We start from the raw sequence: 20,811 nt of genomic DNA, 5'->3' as shown, positions 1-20,811 counted from the left end.
TGTAGGGTTAGAAGCCTGGATCTGTGCCCCCCCCCCTCCCCTAGCTGTGGAAATGTGGCATCTCGACTGCCTGAAAAGCTTTTGCTGGACTGAGGTTCCCCGGACTAGAGGCTCTGGGGTGAATTTGAAAATCATACCCTATCTGCTCTTACCTCCCCCCTCAAAATCCTAATTGAAGTGGGCATGTGGGTGTGGGGTTCATGATTGTGTATGCAACTAGCCAAGAGATGGAGACCAGCAAAGAGTCTAAAGTTGGGTATAGCATAACGCTCAACTTGCCTGAAATTTCCCGAAGGCATGGATGGGTGCCCTTTATCTGACAGTCTTTTCAAGTACCATCAAACCCGACTAGGGCTGCACATGGCGGCAGTGGGGTACACTAGCAATACCTCCCGCTGCTTGCGCATGCGCCGTGCCCCATGGAAGGTTTCGGCTTTACGCATGCGCCGTGCTTTTTTATATGTCTCCCGCTCTGTTAGCGGCCCCTCGCAGTCGCTTATAACTAGACAGACTGTAATGTCACACCCTGGTGTTAGCAGGCCTAGTCCTAAAGGCCTGGCGAGGCAAACCACGAACGAGAAGCTAAAAAATACTCGTATGAAAATGATTTTTCTCCTCGTTAACACAGTACCACAAGCTTTGGTATCAGAAATACCGGCAGACCCAGATAAAGAGAAACATGTCTGAAAAATTCACGATCGCAGCCTCGGGGTGAGCTGAAAGTTTGTTTAAGTCAACTTCTGAAAAAAGATTGTTTTCAGTTGCATACAATCGCGCTGTCTAAATAGATTTCAGGCGAAACGCGTCTTTCTTTGAGCACGGAAACTGGTTTTTCAGGAACGTCCTGAGTTAAGTAGCGCTTTATTCCAAGCCAGAAAAGGAGGAGGGTTCAGCCCGCGTGTTTGTGGGAGCCCGCCCCGCGCCGGCCGCGCAGTCTTAGCTCGAGGCGCACATGCACTCCTGTGTTGTGAGTGCCTCCCGGGTTACATGCGCTCTGACACTATGGAGTCTCAAGGCGAGAGCGGCATGTCCTGTGCCCTGCCCCAGCACAGTCAGTGTGTGTTTGTGTGTATGTGATGTGAGAGTGTGTGTGTATGGGTGTGTGAGAGAGCGCGAGAGAGTATGTGTCTGTGTGCATACCCAGAGGCGCACACTGCACCAGTGAACGCGCCTCTCCTTTTAAATATCCCCGCACAAAGCGAGAGCAGAAATCACGGAATTGTATGCAAGTTTACTTCTATTCTGGTCATGCACTGACTGCTCCGTCAACTTTGTTCTAAAAACGCATCGGGTGTGCAGGCTGTACGACAAACCCGATTTGCTAACAAGCAATAGAGCAAAAATGCTTACCTTAGCTTACAAGATCACGACCCGCGTTTGTTTTCGGCATTCGCACATTTTAACGTGGTATTAAATCTAGAAGCAGATAGCTCCTTCCTTTCAACATACTGCTGCGTGAGACAGGCGGTAAGTCTGCACAAATCATATGTAATAAATACACATTTTTGGGGCCTACAATTTATAGACTTTTGGTGCAATTGGTGTTGCAATATTAAGCAATGCCAATAGCTCAAACTTAATTAACCCGAGACCTATTGCATTGTAAATGCTTGTTCCTTATGTGTTGTTCTTATTAGTTCAGTGGACTTAAAATAAGACTACGGCACCCAGAAAGCTTCAGGCTATCACATAAAAGTTCACGAATGGAAACAGTGTAGACCTAGCAGAGGTAGTCATCCTACAAAAGGGACACCAAGAACTGCCAAAAGGTAGAGGAAGGAAGGCACTGTATAACTTCTTGATTCACTGTATAACTTTTTTCTCTCTTCCCCATTGCTTCATGGGACTAAGATAGGTTTGGGCAGAAGCCGGAAATCCGTGGCATAGCTGGCAATCCCCATATTCATTTCGAGGGGGAGAACTTCCTGGTTTCCATCAGAAGAAAGCTTTAGCTTATGGCCCATTCACCACAGTGCTTATGTCTTATGTGCATAAGGAAGCTCACCCCAATTAGAGTGGGCCTTTTGCCTCCGATGTGTTTTTGCTCAACTCCGGGTATGAACTGAAGCACTAGACATGGCAATCTCAAGCACAAAGATGCAAATAATTTCCCGATTATCAAGGGAGAAAGCTCCTGGTATATCAGAAGCACATTTATTTCAGAGACTGTGTATTAAACTAATAAAGTAGTGCCAATATGCATTATCTATCATAGGTTAGGGTTGCAACTTCTACTTTCCCCAGTATTTATGCAGTTCCCTCCAGTTTTCTGCTGTAGAAAGAATTTATGCTGACTTGTCATTGAGTTTGTAATGTGTAGCTTACATATCCTCCATCTTCGACTATAATGGCTGGTTTAATTATTTTTCCCTAAAATTAATTTTTACCTTGCAAAGTTAGTGGAACCAGGATGGCAATCAATCAATTATATCACATAAGTGCTGGTGTCCTACAATTGATCGGAGATATCCCATGCCTTCTGACTCTGGTGATGGTGTTTGATTACAGTTACTTGCTCAGCCCTCAACCAATACAAATACTAGAAAGGAAGAACTGTTTTTATTATATTTTTTTGCTTAAGATAAATGTGTTTTTGTTTCTAAGGCAAGTCGAGAAGTCTTGAAATCAAGTCAGGAATCTTCTACAGAGAAGGTAACACATGTATGAATATCCTATGGGTACAACATTATCACTAACAGTTCTAAAGCAAATCTGTATTTTCACTAGATACAAAGCAGGATGACACTCCTGTCACAATCATCCTAACTCTATGACAAGCCTGTTCCCCAAACCCTATTTTATTGCAATCGGCAGAAAGGATGGGGCTTTGTTGCCAACCTATATAAATCAGAGTTTTAAAGGTCCGGTTTAAAAATATGAAATCTACAGCACAGCACCTTGTGTTCTACCTTTGCAGGTATTTGCTGACTTTTTCCCTATTGGGGGATCTTCTGACGGAGACGAGGAGGAGAAGCAATTACTTGAAAAAACCTCCAATGCAGTTGTAAGTATACTGTAACAGTAGATATATATATATATATATGAAAAGCTAAATATGTTCACTAGGCTTTATATTTATCTGGATGGCAATCTTTGTCTCGTGTGTACTGACTGCATGGCATGCATGCCTTACAAGCGAATAAACATAAGTGTCTTCTCTTCATACTCTCTTTCACAAAAGCTATACACCTTCCATCCTCAGAGAAAGTCATATCAACAGACAAAGAATGTCATTGTCGTTTCCAGCTCTGTTCTCAAGTGCTTGAATTCTGGATGCACTTTTTACCTTTACTACACTACAAGGACATTATTATATTTCATGACATTTCAGTACACATTATAGCAGAAGGTGGCGAATTTGCCAAATGAAGGTCATTTTCTGCTCAACCTAATTTCCTGGCAGTATCTTATGTGACTTTTTGAGTTAGGTATGTCCTTGCGTAAAAAGTAATGCAAGATGCTGGCAGTCACATCTGGCACTATCGGAGTAATTTCAGGAAAATTTAGGAAATCTGACAAAGAATACACAATGACACAAACACTTAATAAGGAATATAAGGAATAGGTGAACTGATGCACTGAGAGTGGCAGAAGGCAACACGAGAAGTCGGTGCCCACCTTGATGAGCTCATTATCGACACTGGCTCAGCCCTAATCGTTTCACCTGCAAATCAATAATTTCAGATAGGTTAGTATAATTAGCTGAATGAGTGTAAACTAAGACTGCAAATCGGAGAATGTATTAGGCTATTACTCAAAAATCGAGGTCTATAAACATTGACCGGACTGAGATGGTTACCCTAAAGAGAAAAGGACCGCCATCTGTTATATTATGCACATGGTCCTTTGTAATGTATCATCTAGAAATTCTTCTTTATCTCCCGGTTTACTTTGTTTACCCTCTAAACTCATTCCTGTCCCTGTAAATCAGTTAGTCTTTGAAAACATAGGGACATATTATCAAGCAATGGCGATGCATTACCGGCGCTTTTATCGGCAGGAAACTAAAGCTAAAGCGGCGATAAAGGGCTTGATAATAGGCCCCTCTAAATTCCTATAGAAGCCCAGGTTAACACCAGAACCTGGGCTTCTATGGGAATTCACAAGGGCCTATTATCAAGCCCATTATCGCTGCTTTAGCGGCAGTTTCCTGCCGATAAAAGCGGCGATAATGTATCGACCTTTCTTGATAATATGGCCCTTGTTTTCATATTCTGTCTCATAGTAAGGCCTAGAAGGAATGCCAAAGTATGTATTGTTACCTTGCTTTCCTCATATTTTTGCCTTAAATTCATTCTGCCATTTTAGAGCAAATTGAGGAACTCAGCCTATCCCCAGTGTGTAGTTTTACGTAGCAAAATTGATTTCAAAATCTGCCGCAGTAATTTTTTAACATTCTACCCACCCACAGCTCCTTCTAAAGTCACCACTCTCCTTTGGAGATGTTCTAACTAAGATCCCAAATTGCAATGAAAGACTTCCTAAGATACTACACAACTCCCTATCATGTTACATCCAATTCTTGTATCTTACCTAAATGCTGAGGGGCAGATTTATGTTAACTGGCGCATCCCCAGGGATGCGCCAGTTAACATGCGCCACAGCTCCGCCACCCATGGTGCGCCGCATTTATGATGCGGCGCACCATGGGGCAAAAACGGCACAGATGCGTGACGCATCTGTGCCGTAAAGGTGACGCATTGCTGGAGTTGCGTCGCAAGCGCGACGCAGCTCCAGCAAGGCTCGGGGGTGCCCCATCTCCACAATGCTGCGTCAAGACCTACGCCTGCTTCAAGCAGGCGCAGGCTTTTGACGCAGCATTGGCCTGAAAGTGACTGAGTGAAATCTTATAGATTTCACTCAGCCACTTTTGCGAGGCGCACCTGCCCCGGAACGCCCACCCTGCGCCGGAACGCCCACAAGCGGCGCAGGGCTTTACAACGTGACGCATCTGCCTAGATGCGTCACGTTGTAAATCGTTCGTAGGGATGCGCCACGTTTACGCCGCCTTGCGTGACGCAACAGCGGCATAAACGTGGCGCAAGTGCCTCATAAATCTGCCCCATAGTCTTTTTGTTTCAACTGTTTGGAGGCCTTTCGGTTTTTAAGTGTATACAGCTGCTGAAATCATTATTTCAAACTGGAACTGAAAAAGAATTAACCAAAGCTGAAATAAAATATTTCTATACATTGTAGTGCTTTTGATCAGAAATAAGTAATTTCCTAGTAGGGTTACCGGATAAGAGCCCCTAACCTTTGGAAGACAGCACAGTTGTTGGACTAAGTCCTCCTTGTTGGATTTTAGAGGCTCCTATGGCATTTTCTGTATACATATCAAAGAATCTATGACATCCGCTTTGCCGCTTCTTCGAGAAATCTTGTGATTTGCACCTATGCTTGATGTCCCATGACCCATAAAGACTATGACATATAAATGTTCGTAGCAGCTGCAACAATAGGGCACAAAAAGCAAACCAGGACTGCTTCCAATCATACCGGGGGTATTTTCGTTCAGGTTTGGTGTGTATAGTGTGGAGTTCCACTGCTTACTAAGACCAAACCCTGGTGTTTCCAAACATATCAGATGTAATTCTTGGTTCCACATGCACGAACCAGCAGGTAGCCGACCTATGATACATACTGGTCCTCAAGTCGTGAAGAAGCTGCTAACAATGAAAGGCAATGAAACATGTTGGGTTCCACGTTATAGAAGTCATGGCTTGTCCAGTGGTATTTAGCATGTGCTGGGAACTATGTGTACTTTGAGTTAAATTAGCTTCTCAGTTACACTTAAGGACATCGAGAGTGTTTAGTAAACGATCAAGGGGCAGATATATGAAGCTATTTTGTGTTCGCAAAAAGGCTAGTTCATAGAGTCTGCCTGTTTGGGAACGCAAAAAAGGCTTTTCCTATGTATAAAACCCTATTGTGGGATTCAGTAACCTGTTCCCGAATTGCAAAATCGGTTTGCGATTCGGTATTTTGAAGGGGCATTGAATGTCTTGTGACCATGACTGCAGTCGCAAAACAATTGCATTTTACTACCAACTTCAATTTGTGGGTGACCCATTCGCAAATGGGAAGGGGTCACAAAGGGACCCCTTCACCTTTGGGAATGGTGATAAAAAGCTTTTTCAAGAGCAGGCAGTGGTCCCACGGACCACTGTCTGCTTTTAAAAAATGAAAAGAAAACTTTTCATTTTTCTTTTAAAACACAGACCGTTTTCCTTTATTGAAAAGCAATCACGGACATGGTGGTCTGCCGAACCTAGCAGAGCAAAAACAAGGAGATGATGGACGGAGCGCTGAAACCTTTAAGACACTCACCCCCAGTCACAGATCTGGGTTCAATCCATCACAGTTCTTTAGCTCACTTTGCCACCCCATTTCAGACACAGATATATGCAAATCAGTCTTGACCCTGTGCCTCATGGGAACAGTCCAGCCCGAACTGCCAAGCCATGTCTTCACTGGACCGGAAACAAGCATCCTGGGACCGGTTTTGGGCTGACAGCCCTCATCAGCCAGGCTAGCTTGAATCCAGTGTCAAAATGAGGAAGGGACCCACGTCTGCGCATACCGTGCGAACTTAGAGCACCAACTTAGGGCGAACAAAGCAAACACAAGGAGATAATGGACGGAGCGCTGAAACTTTTTAGACACTCACATAGCAGGCCACCATCCCTGTGATTTTAGCGATTCCCAAGGGTTAACAAATTGTGATCTACCTCATTGAGATGAGGTAGGTCAAATTGTGACCCCTAGGAATCGCTAAATGAAACTCTATCTGTTTCATGCATTAGGAATGGCGAATACTTATTCGCGGAGAATCACAATTAGGTCATCACTATTCCTAATGTTGATACACTTGGCCCATAGCAACCTTCCATTTAGCCACTTAGAGAGATAGCTGGAGGAGTAGATAAGAATAGACCCACTCATCACTCCTGCTAGTAAGAATAAGAGTGGTTAAATGAATATGCAACATATCATGGGGAATATTTACAAGGAAGTGGTGGAGCGTGGCTTTAGCCTCCTTGGCTTAACGCCGTGCTCTGCCACTTCTGAAATGCAGTGCTGCACCGTATTTACAAGGATACGGTGCAGCCTTGCATTTCCCCCTGCGCTGGCGCTAATTTAGCTGCCTAGCGCAAACGCAGTCACCATTGCTCCATAGTGCAATGATTGTTTATTTGCAGCAAGGTGTCCCTTCCTGCACATAAACAATCTGAAATGGTTTTTTGAAACTTCTATGTGTGCTGTGTAATGCAGCACACATAGAAGTTGTAAAACATCATTTTTTTAAGATTGTTTATGTGCAGGAAGGGACACCTTCCTGCACATGAACAATCAATAGCGTTCTGCTCTTTCTATGTGTGCCTTTGAACACAGCACACATGCAAATAGAAAAAACTAGGAGAAATTAAACATTTTCCTTGTTGTGCCAGGGTGAGACCAGTTTTCCCTGGTCTTAATTTTGGTGCTGCCCCATATTTATGCCACCCTTATAAATATGTGGCAGCGTCAAAATCAATGGGTGTTGCGGTGGGACGCCCACCACAACACCCATTGCCCACCCCTTTCACGCTAAGCGTGTAATGGTGCCTTATTCACAAGGTGGCCTTAAGCCGCATTAAGTGGCTTAACGCTAACCTTGTGTCAGTCAGTCAAACCACTTTATTCGATTACTTAAAATCATAAAAGTATGCTATACATGTTCTAAAATTATTAAAAATTGATAAAAATTGTAATATACAAGATAAGAATACAGTACAGGTTCATTAAAACAAAATTAACAATCATTTCTAAAATTAAGGCAATTCATTGAACTATAAAGTCATTGTATTAATAAAGTTGGATTGCTTGTGCGGCTTTCTGTCTATCCCTCTTATTTCTTACAGAAGCGGCAAGAAAGCTAGCAACACAAAACATAGTTACTGGAGATTCCAACAATTGTAAAAACAATAAGGCAGGTTTACACTGGATAAAATTCATTTTCTTTAGTAGAGGAAGGATAAACCTTTTCCTGGCCTCATGGTACAAAGGGCAGAAAAACATAAAGTGCATGGTGTCTTGAGGCGAAAAATCGTCACATTTACACGGGGCGGCATCTTCCGGTTTTCTCCAACCATCCAGATCCCAAAGTACAGAATGAATTTGGTTAAGCCGAAATTTTGTCAGTAGCCATCTATGAAAAGAATTAGTCACTGTAGACAGATAGGGTGGCATCGCTAATGACAAAGTAACCAGGGCATGGCCCCTAACCGTTATTTTACCTAGTTCTGCTGCTTCCCGCTCTGCCTCCCTTAACCTAAAGAAGTACATTTTTACCCACTCTAGGTCAGCCTTGCATAAAGATTCTGGATTAAAAAAGATCTCAGGTCGCCCCATATACATGGCTAACATTTTTATATAGGACAACCACTGGATTTCTTTCCTATTGTCAAGGTTGATGCAGTCCATTAGGATCTTATGATTTAGGGAAAGGTTTGAATTCAGCCAGATTTTAATCCAAAGCAGTATGGGGGCTATTTTGATTATGTCTACTATGTAACCTATCCCCAGTTCAAGATGGACAGAGTGGGTAGCTGTGGATTGAGGGAGGCCTAGAAGGGACCGTAAAAATTTATTTTCTTCTGATTGTATTAGGTCGGATTTGGTAAATCCCCATATTGATGCCCCATACCTTGCTATGGATATGGTCTTGGCTTTATAGATTGCCAAAATCGCCTCAAAAGGTTTCCCCCCCAACCTTTTGGCGAAACCTAACACTGCGGCTGAAGAACTTCTCACAGCATTTACCTTTATTGAGAGCTGTGGGAACCATGAGCCCCTATCATCGAAAACTACTCCCAAGTAGGTAAATACCTTCACTCTGGTGATTACTTCTCCGCCATAGTAAAAGGACTTCACTTTATTCTTTTGAGGCACCCAATGACATGGCATGAGATTTGCCATAGTTACCTACCAGATCCAGGCTTTTCATAAAGTCCCCGAATGAGTCCAGCAATCTTTGCAGGCCCAGAGGGGTCCTAGCTAATAAAACAGCGTCATCCGTATGTAGGAGCACCGGATACCGGTGTACCTCCCATGCGTGGGATGTCAGGAGTCGCTGTTAACAGGTTTACCTCCAACGAGTTTATATACAGCGTAAACAACATGGGGGCCAAGATGCATCCCTGTCGCACCCCTCTACCGGACTTAAAACTTGACGTGCATTTCCCCTCATTCGACATCCTAATTGAGGCATTTAAGTCTTTGTGCAACTCGGCCAAAAAATACACAAGCGGCCGATCAAGGCCCAGCTCCAGGAGCATTGTCCACAGCTTTGACCTATTGACTAGGTCAAAGGCCATGGACAGGTCCATAAAACCCCAAAAAATAGAGCCCCTAGTCGCCTTAGTGTATTTCGCTAATATTAGGTGTAGGTTCAGACATTGGTCCTCCGTGCTCCTCCCCGCTCTAAAGCCATACTGGGCATCTGACAGTATGTTATTGTCTGTAGCCCACCCAGTTATCCTTTCTAAAATGACCTTCCCCAAGATTTTTATGGAAGAGTACAACAAGGATATGGGCCTATAGCATCTGGGGTCTCCCCTTTGGCCCTTCTTAAATACTGGGATTATTGTCGATCGAGACCAAGATTTAGGGAATCCTACACAGGCCGAGGTATGAAAGACATTAGTCAAGATGTTTGCCCAGTACAACGGGTTTGCCTTGTACATATCTGTGGGAACCCCATCAGGGCCTGGTGCCTTTCGTCCAGCTGAGCCTTCAATTGCTTTAACAACTTCCACGAGATGAAATCTTACTGGCATGACAGGCAGTTCTGAGGCTGGAGCCACAAAGATATCTAGCTCAAGATGACTTCCATAGATTTGTTCAAAGTGGGTTAACCAGTCCTCCTCTGCTATATTTACTTCTAAAACGTTATTCTGAGTATTAGAAAACAGGGGCGTATTAATGATAGACCAAAATTTTGCACTGTCTTTTAAAGTTGCTTTGTCCATAAGCTCCTCCCACGCTTCATGTTTGATTTCCTTTTTCCTTTCATGAACTGCTCTTGTGTACTCTCTTCTACGCTGAGCAACCAAAGCTTTATTCCTTGGTAGCTCCTGAAGAGCTTTTTTGAGGAGATTATGGGATTTAGTACAGTTATGGTCAAACCAGCCTTTTACCGGTTTATTTTTAGTAGGTCTGCTTTTGGACGTAAGTACTTGGGTTACTTGAGATCAAATAGCTTCATAAGAGGTTATTACCTCCTCCCCAGTAAAAAGGGGATCTCCGCAGATGTTTAAATCGTAAGCGGCCTTAACAATGATGGTATTAAAAAAGTCATCAGGCACCACCTTGCTCCACTTTAACCTCCTCCCCTGGTCTTTGGCTTTAACTTCCACTGCAGCCAGTGTCGAAACTGTTTTGTTTAAAAGAAAAAAACCATTCATCAACTCAATTACCACTGGATTGTGGTCACTAAAAGAAGACGGTATAGCATTATAGGAAATAACGTATTTTAAAAGTCCTGAAGAAAGAAATATGTAGTCAATTATTGTTTCACAATCCCTGCCTATATGGGGGCAACACGAGTACTTTTGTCAGAAAACCCTGCTTCAAACAGATCGTTATTAGACAGAAGGTTCTCCAGAGCTTCGCCCTTACTAGAATGCTCAAAATGTTGCGGGGATGTGAGGTCTGGCCCATCATTATCAATTAATAAGCAATTCTGACTACATAAATGCACATTAAATTCACCCAACAAGATATATTGGCAGAAAGTGGTTTGCTTTGCGTTATGATCTTTTAAAAATTCAGTCAACCATACCAAATGTTCATTTGGGGAATCCCCATGCTGCGAATTATAGCAGTTCACTAAAATTAATTTAGTGTTATTTGTGGGATTTAGCTCCAAGATAAGAAAATTATGGGCGGCACAGTCTACTCTTTTAATTTTCCCCCTTACATTCACAGATACCAGTAACACAAGCCCCCCTCTATCTCTCCCGGCTGAAGATCTTAGTGTAGCGACAAAGTACGAGGTAAAACCGTCCAACCAAAAATCACAATCCTTATCCCATGTCTCTTGGAGAGCCACGATATCATGTTGCTTAACAAGATTCGGCCAGTTACAGTCCTCTCTCTTGGAACGCAAGCCAGCAACGTTCCAGCTTAACATCTTAACCGTTTCCCCCTCAGAGTTATACATAGTTACGGGGTTACAATGGTTAGTGAGAGGAATCAAAGTGAGGTGATCAGGTGCCGGGGAAACCAAGCCTGTAAAGGACTCTTTTCTTGATCCCTCGCTAACTTCTCGTCAATCGCACGATTCCAGACCAGAAAGTGCGTCAAATCGGTTATGTATGGCAATGTTATGCCCATAGTTAAAATAGTTCTCTCCCCCAGGTCTTTGAAATGAACCCGGCGTCTGGGCCATAACAGGAGTATGTGGTCTAATTCTCGCACTATGTGGGGGCACTCTTATGGGCTGCTTATAAAAAAAAACAAGAGGTCGCACACAGATACTATTAGCATCATACATCATGGAGGCGGCCCTTAACAGAACTGTGGCCACATGTTGTGGGTATCTGAAGTTTAGAATTACACAGTCCCCGTTACACGTCTTTCTGGAGGGCCCTATCCAATTTGTCCTTCTAGTTGTAATAATGTCAGGGGCAAATTTTATAGGGAAACCACACTTCATGTTCAACCACGACACAGTTTTATTTTTAAGGGAGTCGTGCGTTTCCTCAGGTGTCTGGGCAGATTGCATATCATGGGCAGGAACATTAGTTAGGACGATTACGTAAGGGATGCACTCCGGCGGAAGGTTTATAGATTTACATCTCCTAGCCGGATTTATGCTAGGTGTGACGTCAGGCCCTGTAGTTGATCGTGTGGCTACACTCACTACAGTAGTAGGGACTGATGTAACTGGGTCAGTTCTAATTGAATGCTGGGTAGAAAGCTGCTGGTTATCCACTCTCACTACCTGCTCTGTCCCACCTCTATCTCCCTGCTCAGGCCCTCCTAAGCCTTTTTCTGCCTGTTTAGTGCTGTCAGCCATTGATATATGTTTAGACAGCAACCCTCCTAACCTTTTTACTTCGGCAGTGACACTGTCGAGTTTACGCACAAGGGGTTGGACAAACTGTTCTAATTTAGTTTCAAACTTAGCTTCCATAGAGCGAAGTAATTCAGCAAATTGATCTGGACTTAATGTGTTACTAACCACGTTGCATTCATCCTGTACTTTAGTTGACTCATCAGTGTTATTCTGAACTGCTAAGGGGGTATCTACCCTTCTTTTAGAATGCTTCCCCCCCTTTTGTTTTGTTGTTTCCTGCAGTTTCTAACAGGTCTAGTGATAGGCAATGCTTCTTCATTATCATCGCTTACACTATTTAGATCAACTTCTGGGGGCTCGGTGTGAACCTGGGCTACCACCGTAGTTACCCCAGTAGGATCCAAATTGGAAGTAACAGTCTCAGGGGGGTTCTCCAGAAGGATCGGGGGATCTTGGGTAAGATTGGGAGGACTACCCCTCCCCAAGGAGGCCCTTCTATCGTTGTTTATTTTATTTACCATCTTCACAAGGTAATTATCAATGGGGCCAACCCCCAAAATAAATTTTTCCTTTGTGCCACTTGGCATGGTTTAACCTATAACCTAAGATTAACAATACTGGGGAGACAATACAGCCAAATATGTATCCGATGCAGTACAAACAAGTCTATAACAATAATGTAGGTCGGCACTTTACCGGTTACAAATGTCCTTAGTCTCCAAAGGTCCAGATACTAATTTGGCCAGGATATATGGCCCAGCCCTGTCTCTTCCTGTCTATGACTGTCATAGACTGTCCCGCCCTTGTCCCGGGCTTCTCCCAGGCTTCTCCCGCGCGCTCCCGCGACGCGGGGGGGTAGCGCTGGTCTTTATGCGCCTCCTGGCGCGAGATCACGGTGCGCGGCTTCCGGCCGCTGAGGATCCTGGGCAATGGAGTCCCACAAGCTCTGCTCTCCTTGGCGGCGGCACTTTAGCTGTCAAGAAGTGCGGCGGCGAGAGGCTGGCTGTAGCGGCAATCCTCCGATGGCAAGGTCCACTGGTGAGGGCGCAGCAACACCCCCGTGGTTATTCTCACTCTTCCCCGCTCTGCCAGGGGTAGATCTGGTCTTTATGCGCCTCCTGGCGCGAGATCACGGTGCACGGCTTCCGGCCGCTGAGGATCCTGGGCAATGGAGTCCCACAAGCTCTGCTCTCCTCGGCGGCGGCACTTTAGCTGTCAAGAAGTGCGGCGGCGAGAGGCTGGCTGGCTAACCTTGTGAATAAGACAAAGCCCCTATCGCTACCACAATATTGAGAAAGTGACTTGGTGGCGATAGGGGCTTGTAAACGCCTCCCATATTAGTAAGATTGCACCCCATTCAGCGGAGAGAGCACCAGAGACGAGAAGCCTGTGTTATTGTAGCAAGTTTATTTGTGTATCAGTTGGTTGCTCTCCTGAGGAGTAACCTCCTAACTTTCTCAGGACAATCTACCGTCACAAGACACAGAAGTACATAACATATAAACACTATCAGGCGCAAGTATGGAATCTAGCTTTTCACATGAAGAAACAGAAGCAGAACGAAAAAATGAAGCTGAAACATCCTCTCAGCAACATATTCTTTCTCTCATTGTGTCGTTCTGGGTGATAGGAAACAATAAGATGTAGTTTTATCCTGCTTAATTGGGGCTCACCTCTAAGTTAGCTATTGCCATTCCCTAAAAACAGCTGAATATTCACAGAATGCAATTCTCTCACTAGAACTCTGGTTGGCTCAAGGAAGCCCATTCTCCCCTTTTTATTGGCATTTTATTTACTATACAGGTGAAATTTCATTGACTATGGTCACTCATCTATACCCATTGTCACAGGACAAAGATGTACCAGCTACTGCTCATGATCCCTCTATTATAAATCTAGTTGGACAACTTTCCAACTCTGCCTTTCATCCTGCTCTGGGCACTATTGCTAGGGACATATTCCCAAGTGATCACTTATAATATTTTCTTAAGACGTGTATACCCAGTTTGCGTCAGACTCAAGATCCACCTTATGCTGTTAGTATGCTTACTTTCTGATGATAAGCAATTTCTGTGCATTTTTTTCAATGCAATCCGGAATGCCCAGGAGGAAATAATAAAGGCTTGGATGTGTTTAAGGAATAACATAAGATTTGTCTTTGTCTCTCAACTCCTAAGAATGTCCTTTAGGGCACGAGTCACAGAGGATGCAACCTCTCCTATCGCCTTTGCAGCGACTTTGAGGAACAAGTGTGAAGCTGGACTCTAGCTTTAAGCTTTTGATTTTGAGCAAAGCCAAATGTACTCAATGAATACGTCCAACCTATTGGTAGGGACAGAATACTTTGAAAAGAGAAAGTACTTGCTCTTATCATTCACAAAAGCAATTGGATGGTGATTGCACACAAAATTGAGTTTTTAATATTGTGATACTTAAATATTGTGTCAAGAATATCATTAGAACAAATATATATTGTCACTGAATTAAAACAACAATTTATAATGTGGTAGCAGTTTGTTGGGATTGTAAAGGTTTAGGGTGGGAATTAAATTGCAATGAATTGTTTTGTTATTGTTAATTAATTTTACGTAGTAGTTTCAACATTTCATTAATTAATAATTATCTGCATTTTGCTATTCTATGATATATATTTTATGCAATTAGGAATAACTATTTATTTGTAATATATATATAATTAAATGATAAATATGTTTATATTAATTGAAAGTAGTTTGTAATTGTTAACCCCACTGGAGTCCAACACTTTCCCTACTGTTACTTAGACTGGAGTGGGAATAGTAAATGTAGTTTTTGCAATTTGTAACTTTTTATATTATTTTTAAACATTTTTTGATCCTTTTTAAATGTTAGTTTATCTATATTCATCAACTCAGTTGAATGATTTTGTTATATTGTTATATGTTTTGTAAATTATGTTGCTGTTAATATTCTTTTTGGATTTAATTGCTTTTAAATATGATTTATTGGATGTATGACGTTACAACGCATACTTTTACAACGACTACCATTACAACAAATTTTTTACAACGCAAAAACTTTTACAACGCATACCATTACAACGCAAGATTTTACAACGCAAGTACCTTTACAACGCATACCATTACAACGTAAATATTGGTAAGTATATAATATTTTTTTTAATATAAATTATTTTAAATTATTAAAATATAATTAAATTTTATTTAATTTTATTTAATTAATTTAATTTAAATATAATTTTAATTTATTTTTACAAATTAACCCTGTACCCCAAAAACCCAAAACTGACCCTGAACCCTAAAAATATTTTTTTTTATTTAAATTATTAAAATATAATAAATTTGTATTTAATTACATTTAATTAATTTAATTTAAATATAATTTTATTTTATTTTTACAAATTAACCCTGTACCCCAAAAACCCAAAACTGTCCCTGAACCCTAAAAATACCCCTTTACCCAAAAACCCAAAACTGACCCTGAACCCTAAAAATACCCCTTTACCCAAAAACTGAAAACTGACCCTGAACCCTAAAAATACCCCTTTACCCAAAAACTGAAAACTGACCCTGAACCCTAAAAATACCCCTTTACCCAAAAACTGAAAACTGACCCTGAACCCTAAAAATACCCCTTTACCCAAAAACTGAAAACTGACCCTAAACCCTAAAAATACCCCTTTACCCAAAAACTGAAAACTGACCCTGAACCCTAAAAATACCCCTTTACCCAAAAACTGAAAACTGACCCTGAACCCTAAAAATACCCCTTTACCCAAAAACTGAAAACTGACCCTGAACCCTAAAAATACCCCTTTACCCAAAAACTGAAAACTGGCCCTGAACCCTAAAAATACCCCTTTACCCAAAAACTGAAAACTGACCCTGAACCCTAAAAATACCCCTTTACCCAAAAAACCAAACATATAATATTTTAAAAATAATTATATACTTACCAATACTTACGTTGTAATGGTATGCGTTGTAAAGGTACTTGCGTTGTAAAATCCTGCGTTGTAATGGTATGCGTTGTAAAAGTTTTTGCGTTGTAAAAGTTTCGTTGTAATGGTAGTTCGTTGTAAAAGTTGCGTTGTAAAGGTTGTTTCCCGATTTATTTGGCTGCCACCACATCAACAACAATGAATTTGGTGGCAGGGCTGAAGGTGAACTATGAGGAGAGGAGGTACAAGAATACCCCTGTTGGACTTGAGCCTTTTTGCAGGGTCATCCCTGAACGTTTTGCCTTCCTCCTGTATGGTTTCTGACCTGTTTTTGTTGGTTTTAGGACTCTGGGCAATTTGCCACTGCTGATCAGTGTCAAAGTGCAAGTGCTCCCTGTATAAAGTAATATGGTAATTGGTTATCCATAATTGGTATGTTTGTCTTATTAGTAAAGTCCCTAGAAAAAGTGCAATATGTGTGCCAGGGCTGGTAATGCAAATGCTACTAGTGGGCCTGCAGTACTAATTGTACCACCCACACAAGTAGCCCTAAAACGATGCCACTGCAGTGCCTGCTTGCAGTTTGTTAACTGCGTTGTTGTCCTGACAAGGGCACCCACTTGCCAGGCCTTACCCTTCCCTTTTTATGCACATCAAACACCCCTATAGTAGGTCCAAGGGACCCCCTTGGGAAGGGGTGGTATCCCTTGGACCTACTATAGGGGTGTGAAAAGTAGGAACTGTACTGAGGCGTGTACCATGTCCTGACAGTGAAATACTGCCAAATTTGTGTTTTACTGTTGCAAGGCTATCTTGCCCATAGGACAGAATAGGGAATGCTGTGTCACATGTTTCCAGCATATCTTCCCATAGGCATGAGATGAGGAGATGGAGTTTAGTGTGCCTGAACTCAGAATGTAATAACACATCTTTTTGTGAAGATGGTGTTTGAATTTTGTGTTTAGAAACCACGCTTTTAGAAGTGGCTGGTTTCTTGTCTTAAACCATCCTGTGTGCCTCTGCCTGGTTGTGTATTGACTGTCTAGGTTTGGATGTGACAGGGTCTGGGAAGTGTCCTGACCCCAGGGATGAGTAGGTGAGACAGCACCAGGCTGCCCTGCATTTAGTGTGCAGTAAGGAGTAGCCCCCTGGATGTGAAGAGGGCTGTGTTGCTGCCACAAAAGGATGGCTCCACTTCCTGCAGAACATCTGGGGCCCAGACCATCACTATCAAAGGAAGAGGGTATGCACTGGCGGGAAGACAACCAGGTCTGGTTTGGACCGGGCTCAGAGCCAATTGAACACAAAGACTTCAAATGCATTTAGGGTTATAACTGTGAGAGCAGAAACCCCTGAACTCAAGCCTGAAAAAAAAAATGAAACTACTTCATGATCAAGAGGAACCTCTGCCAAGGAAGAACAGCTGAAGAGACTGAGGAGAAGGACTGCCCTTGCTGTGTGTTCTGGGGCTGGCCTGCTGTTTGCTGATTTTACTAAGGAGAGGACAATGGACTTTGCTGTGTGCTGTGTCCCGCTGCTTGAAATGACTCTGCTGTGTGTTGTGTCCTGATGTAACTTGTCTCCAAGAGCCCGAGAGGAGCTGGCTCCCTGTTGAGCAAACTCAGGAACATAAAAGTTTCCAAGTGTGTCTCAGTGATGCTGTGTGCGTGTGCTTTTTGCAGCCTGAGACCATCGTGAGATTTACCCCGTTACCGTGTGCCCCGGAGCAGTCTTGTGCTCTGCTTCAATCGACAGCATGACCAGAATTGCTGTGATTGTGATGGCCATCGGCCCGGACCATCGTCCCAAGTCCCAAGGGGAGCCGTGAGACATCACTGCTACCGGCCCGAGCCTGCGTTTGCCAAGGAGAGACCTTCACCATAGTGGGTTCAAGGTCCTTTGCCCAAAATCAATGGAGTCGTGCCAGGAGCCAATCAGCTGTGATGCCGTTGCCTGGTAGCCCGACTCTCACTGTGAAGAGTAGCTGCCACCAACCCGAAGCCGCACAGTGTGACGCCTAAGCTGCGAGGAGGGAGAGACTGCACCCCCCCCAGGTAATGCTTAGCTAGCGTGCGTGTGTTGCCACCTGGGGCAGAGGGCATGCTACTGTTGTATATGAATTTAGGACACTAGTGTAATTTTCCCGATTCATGCCCATATATAGGTATAAATCACCCTATCCTTATATAGGCATAGAAATCATACCCATATTTAAACTTAGCCTATGCAGTCCAAATACGGCATGGCTACTTCCACTAGTTGCAAAACTCCATAACAATTTCCTTGAAAAACCCGCATTCGGCAGTCAGGGACTTCCTCTTGCTTGAATATTGATTTAACCAAGAACTCATGGAGTTTTCAAAGAACTGAGTCTTTGATGACGTCATTATGTCCAACCTTATGTCAAACTCGGCACCTTCAAGGTATAAATATGCCCACACTTGCCCAGGCAAACACACGGTGGTTTGGAGCAGTTCGACTATCTACTTACATGACAAAGCTCGCCGAAGCAAGTGCCGCAGGAAGCCGATCCTCCAGCAGACGCACTGAGAGAGACGCTGTCTTTTCTCTTGCCGAGAAATCCAGCTCCAGTGTTTCCAAGCTACCCTTGCGGGTTGTTGGGAAATAGAGTCCTGAGAGAGAGATACCAGACCTCTTTCATTCTAAACCAAGGTACGGAGCTGATTAGACCCTTGGAGAATTCTTGGATAGGTTCTTAGCAAAAGAATACTGAAACTAAGCTACACCTCACTTACTTCTTCCCTTGTACTAGACCTAGGTTAGGTACACCAGGGTAGGCGTATTTTAGAAGCACCAGTTGAGTACTTTTAGTCTTTATTTATTAATGTATGTATTCCACGTATTTTATGGCTTAGAAACCATATCATGCTTTTACAGTATTATTTTATAATACTCTTCGTACTGTACGCTTTGTACTTTGCAACCATTATTATGATTGTAGCAGTTCATTTCCTCTGCATGAGAAAGAAGACTGTTCAATAAATACTTTTTATTGAAAACGCCCTTCACTCTATTTCTCTGCACCTCTGTTGAAACAAAGCATGCACAAATGACTGAGTGAAATATCTATATATTGTTCCCGCGACTCTAGAGATACATTTCTTATTCTTGGGAAACAAAGTTGTCATGTTTATGGGGTTGTCAGAAACTAATCCCTTCTTGTTCATTCAAGAAAGTTTCTAGTGACCTCTGAGCTAACTGGCACTCACAATTAAGTCTAATATATACGATAGAGACCTAGTAGACCTCAGTCCTACGTCAAATCTATAGTATATATTATTCCAATGCGCAGAGCCTATTGGGAATATAGGAACTACACTACATTGTGCCCAACGTTTGGTAAGGCGATAATTTAACACTAGATACTAGAGTAACTCAGTCGTGCTTTTCACACAGACCCCTTTTTCCCGTAAAATACTCCAATAGACGTCTGGAGTGGGTAAAAGTATATAATATCCGCCATCACTGAGTAGGACGAAAATCCTATGTATTAGTTTTTTGGTTTGTTCAACGTTGAAGGATACAGTGTTCCAAAAGTATTGTGCACCTTATCTTTGTTTCCTTGAAACTTGCTCTGCAAACTTTCGGTCAACAAAATGTCAGAGAGTGACGACGAAAGGGAGAGAGCTGCAGCAGCAGCTCAGGCAGTTTTAGACGACACAAGTCTCCAACAAAATGACCCGGATGCTATACTCATCCCGGTAAATATAAGGAAAACAATCACTATAAAGCTTATAAATAATGGAGTATCATCGAGAGGTGGTAAAGTAAAGTAATATTTGTTAGAGAGGCACATGAATATCGGCGGAAGGAGGTATTCTATTCATGGATTCTGTTTCCTGCAGCAAATCCAGTAACACACGAGTTCCACTACTACAAAGTAGAGGAACCTCCAGTGGAATCCGTTCCTTTCGAGGACGTTGACATTCCACTAACTTACCAAGAGCATCAGCGCTGGTTTAAAGGCGCCCTTCAACATCAAACTCACATTACCAGGCTCGGTCCACTAAGTAGACCAGGAGCAACATGGCCGGTATTAGCCAGCTATACACCACATCCTGCCATTGAACAAATGACTGGTCCAGAATTATTAGCTCAGCTAATACAGCTAATTAAAATACATAGATAGTTGGTTCAATATGTCATGCGGACGTTAACAGTCCAACCTGCTATAAGGATTCCACAGCACACCCCTCATCACAAACAAAATTACACCACAGACTATACAATCAGTCATTGGTAAATTGCCCGCAAAAGGGAACAAATTCCGTTCTGGTTAGCTGAAAAAATGACTCAAATAGAGGCAGTATTTCCCGATAGTACACCTCATGAGAAACACAGGATTCTAACAATCTGTTTACCAATGGGGATTGCACCACACGTAGAGGACTGTGACACTTGGGTACAGTCTTTGCTTCAATCTACACAAAAGCACATGGTGTTCCGTCTATGGCGGTAATACCAGACGTCCTAAGACAGATTCAAAATGAATACGGACCAGAACCGGCCTTAAATCTTGGTATGAAGTTACTAAAAGATTTCAAACAGGTCTCGGCTATACTATTAGCTAACATCAAAGGTGAAGCAGCATCCTGATATAACAGAGCAACCATATGAACTTGCAAGAATTATTAAAAAATCCTATGAAGAACTAGGAAGAGATAGTATGGGGGGGAAACCCGGAAAACCCGAACTAACAGAAAATCCTGAAAAGGTTTTTATTAAAAATAATCTCACTACTCTTAAAAAGAAGTGGGAAAATAGTAAACAGACACTTCCTAAAGAGAAG

The 20,811-nt window shown here is 42.7% G+C and overlaps 1 protein-coding gene across 8 annotated transcripts in view; it reads left to right on the top strand.

The window, feature by feature from the left end:
* LOC144780983 (uncharacterized) overlaps window positions 1–20,811 on the top strand; it is a 1,867,627-nt gene that overhangs the window by 593,262 nt on the left and 1,253,554 nt on the right. For all 8 annotated transcript variants that reach the window (XM_078659579.1, XM_078659581.1, XM_078659578.1 and 5 more), the window contains one exon: window positions 2,918–3,004. In XM_078659579.1, the coding sequence (XP_078515705.1) occupies window positions 2,918–3,004 (87 nt within the window). The remainder of the gene's footprint in view (window positions 1–2,917; window positions 3,005–20,811) is intronic.

This window comes from Lissotriton helveticus, chromosome 9, assembly GCF_964261635.1.
Source record: "Lissotriton helveticus chromosome 9, aLisHel1.1, whole genome shotgun sequence".
Taxonomy (NCBI): Eukaryota; Metazoa; Chordata; class Amphibia; order Caudata; family Salamandridae; genus Lissotriton; species Lissotriton helveticus.
Note: the sequence above shows the minus strand (reverse complement) of the source record. Positions and strands in the feature narration are given on the sequence as shown.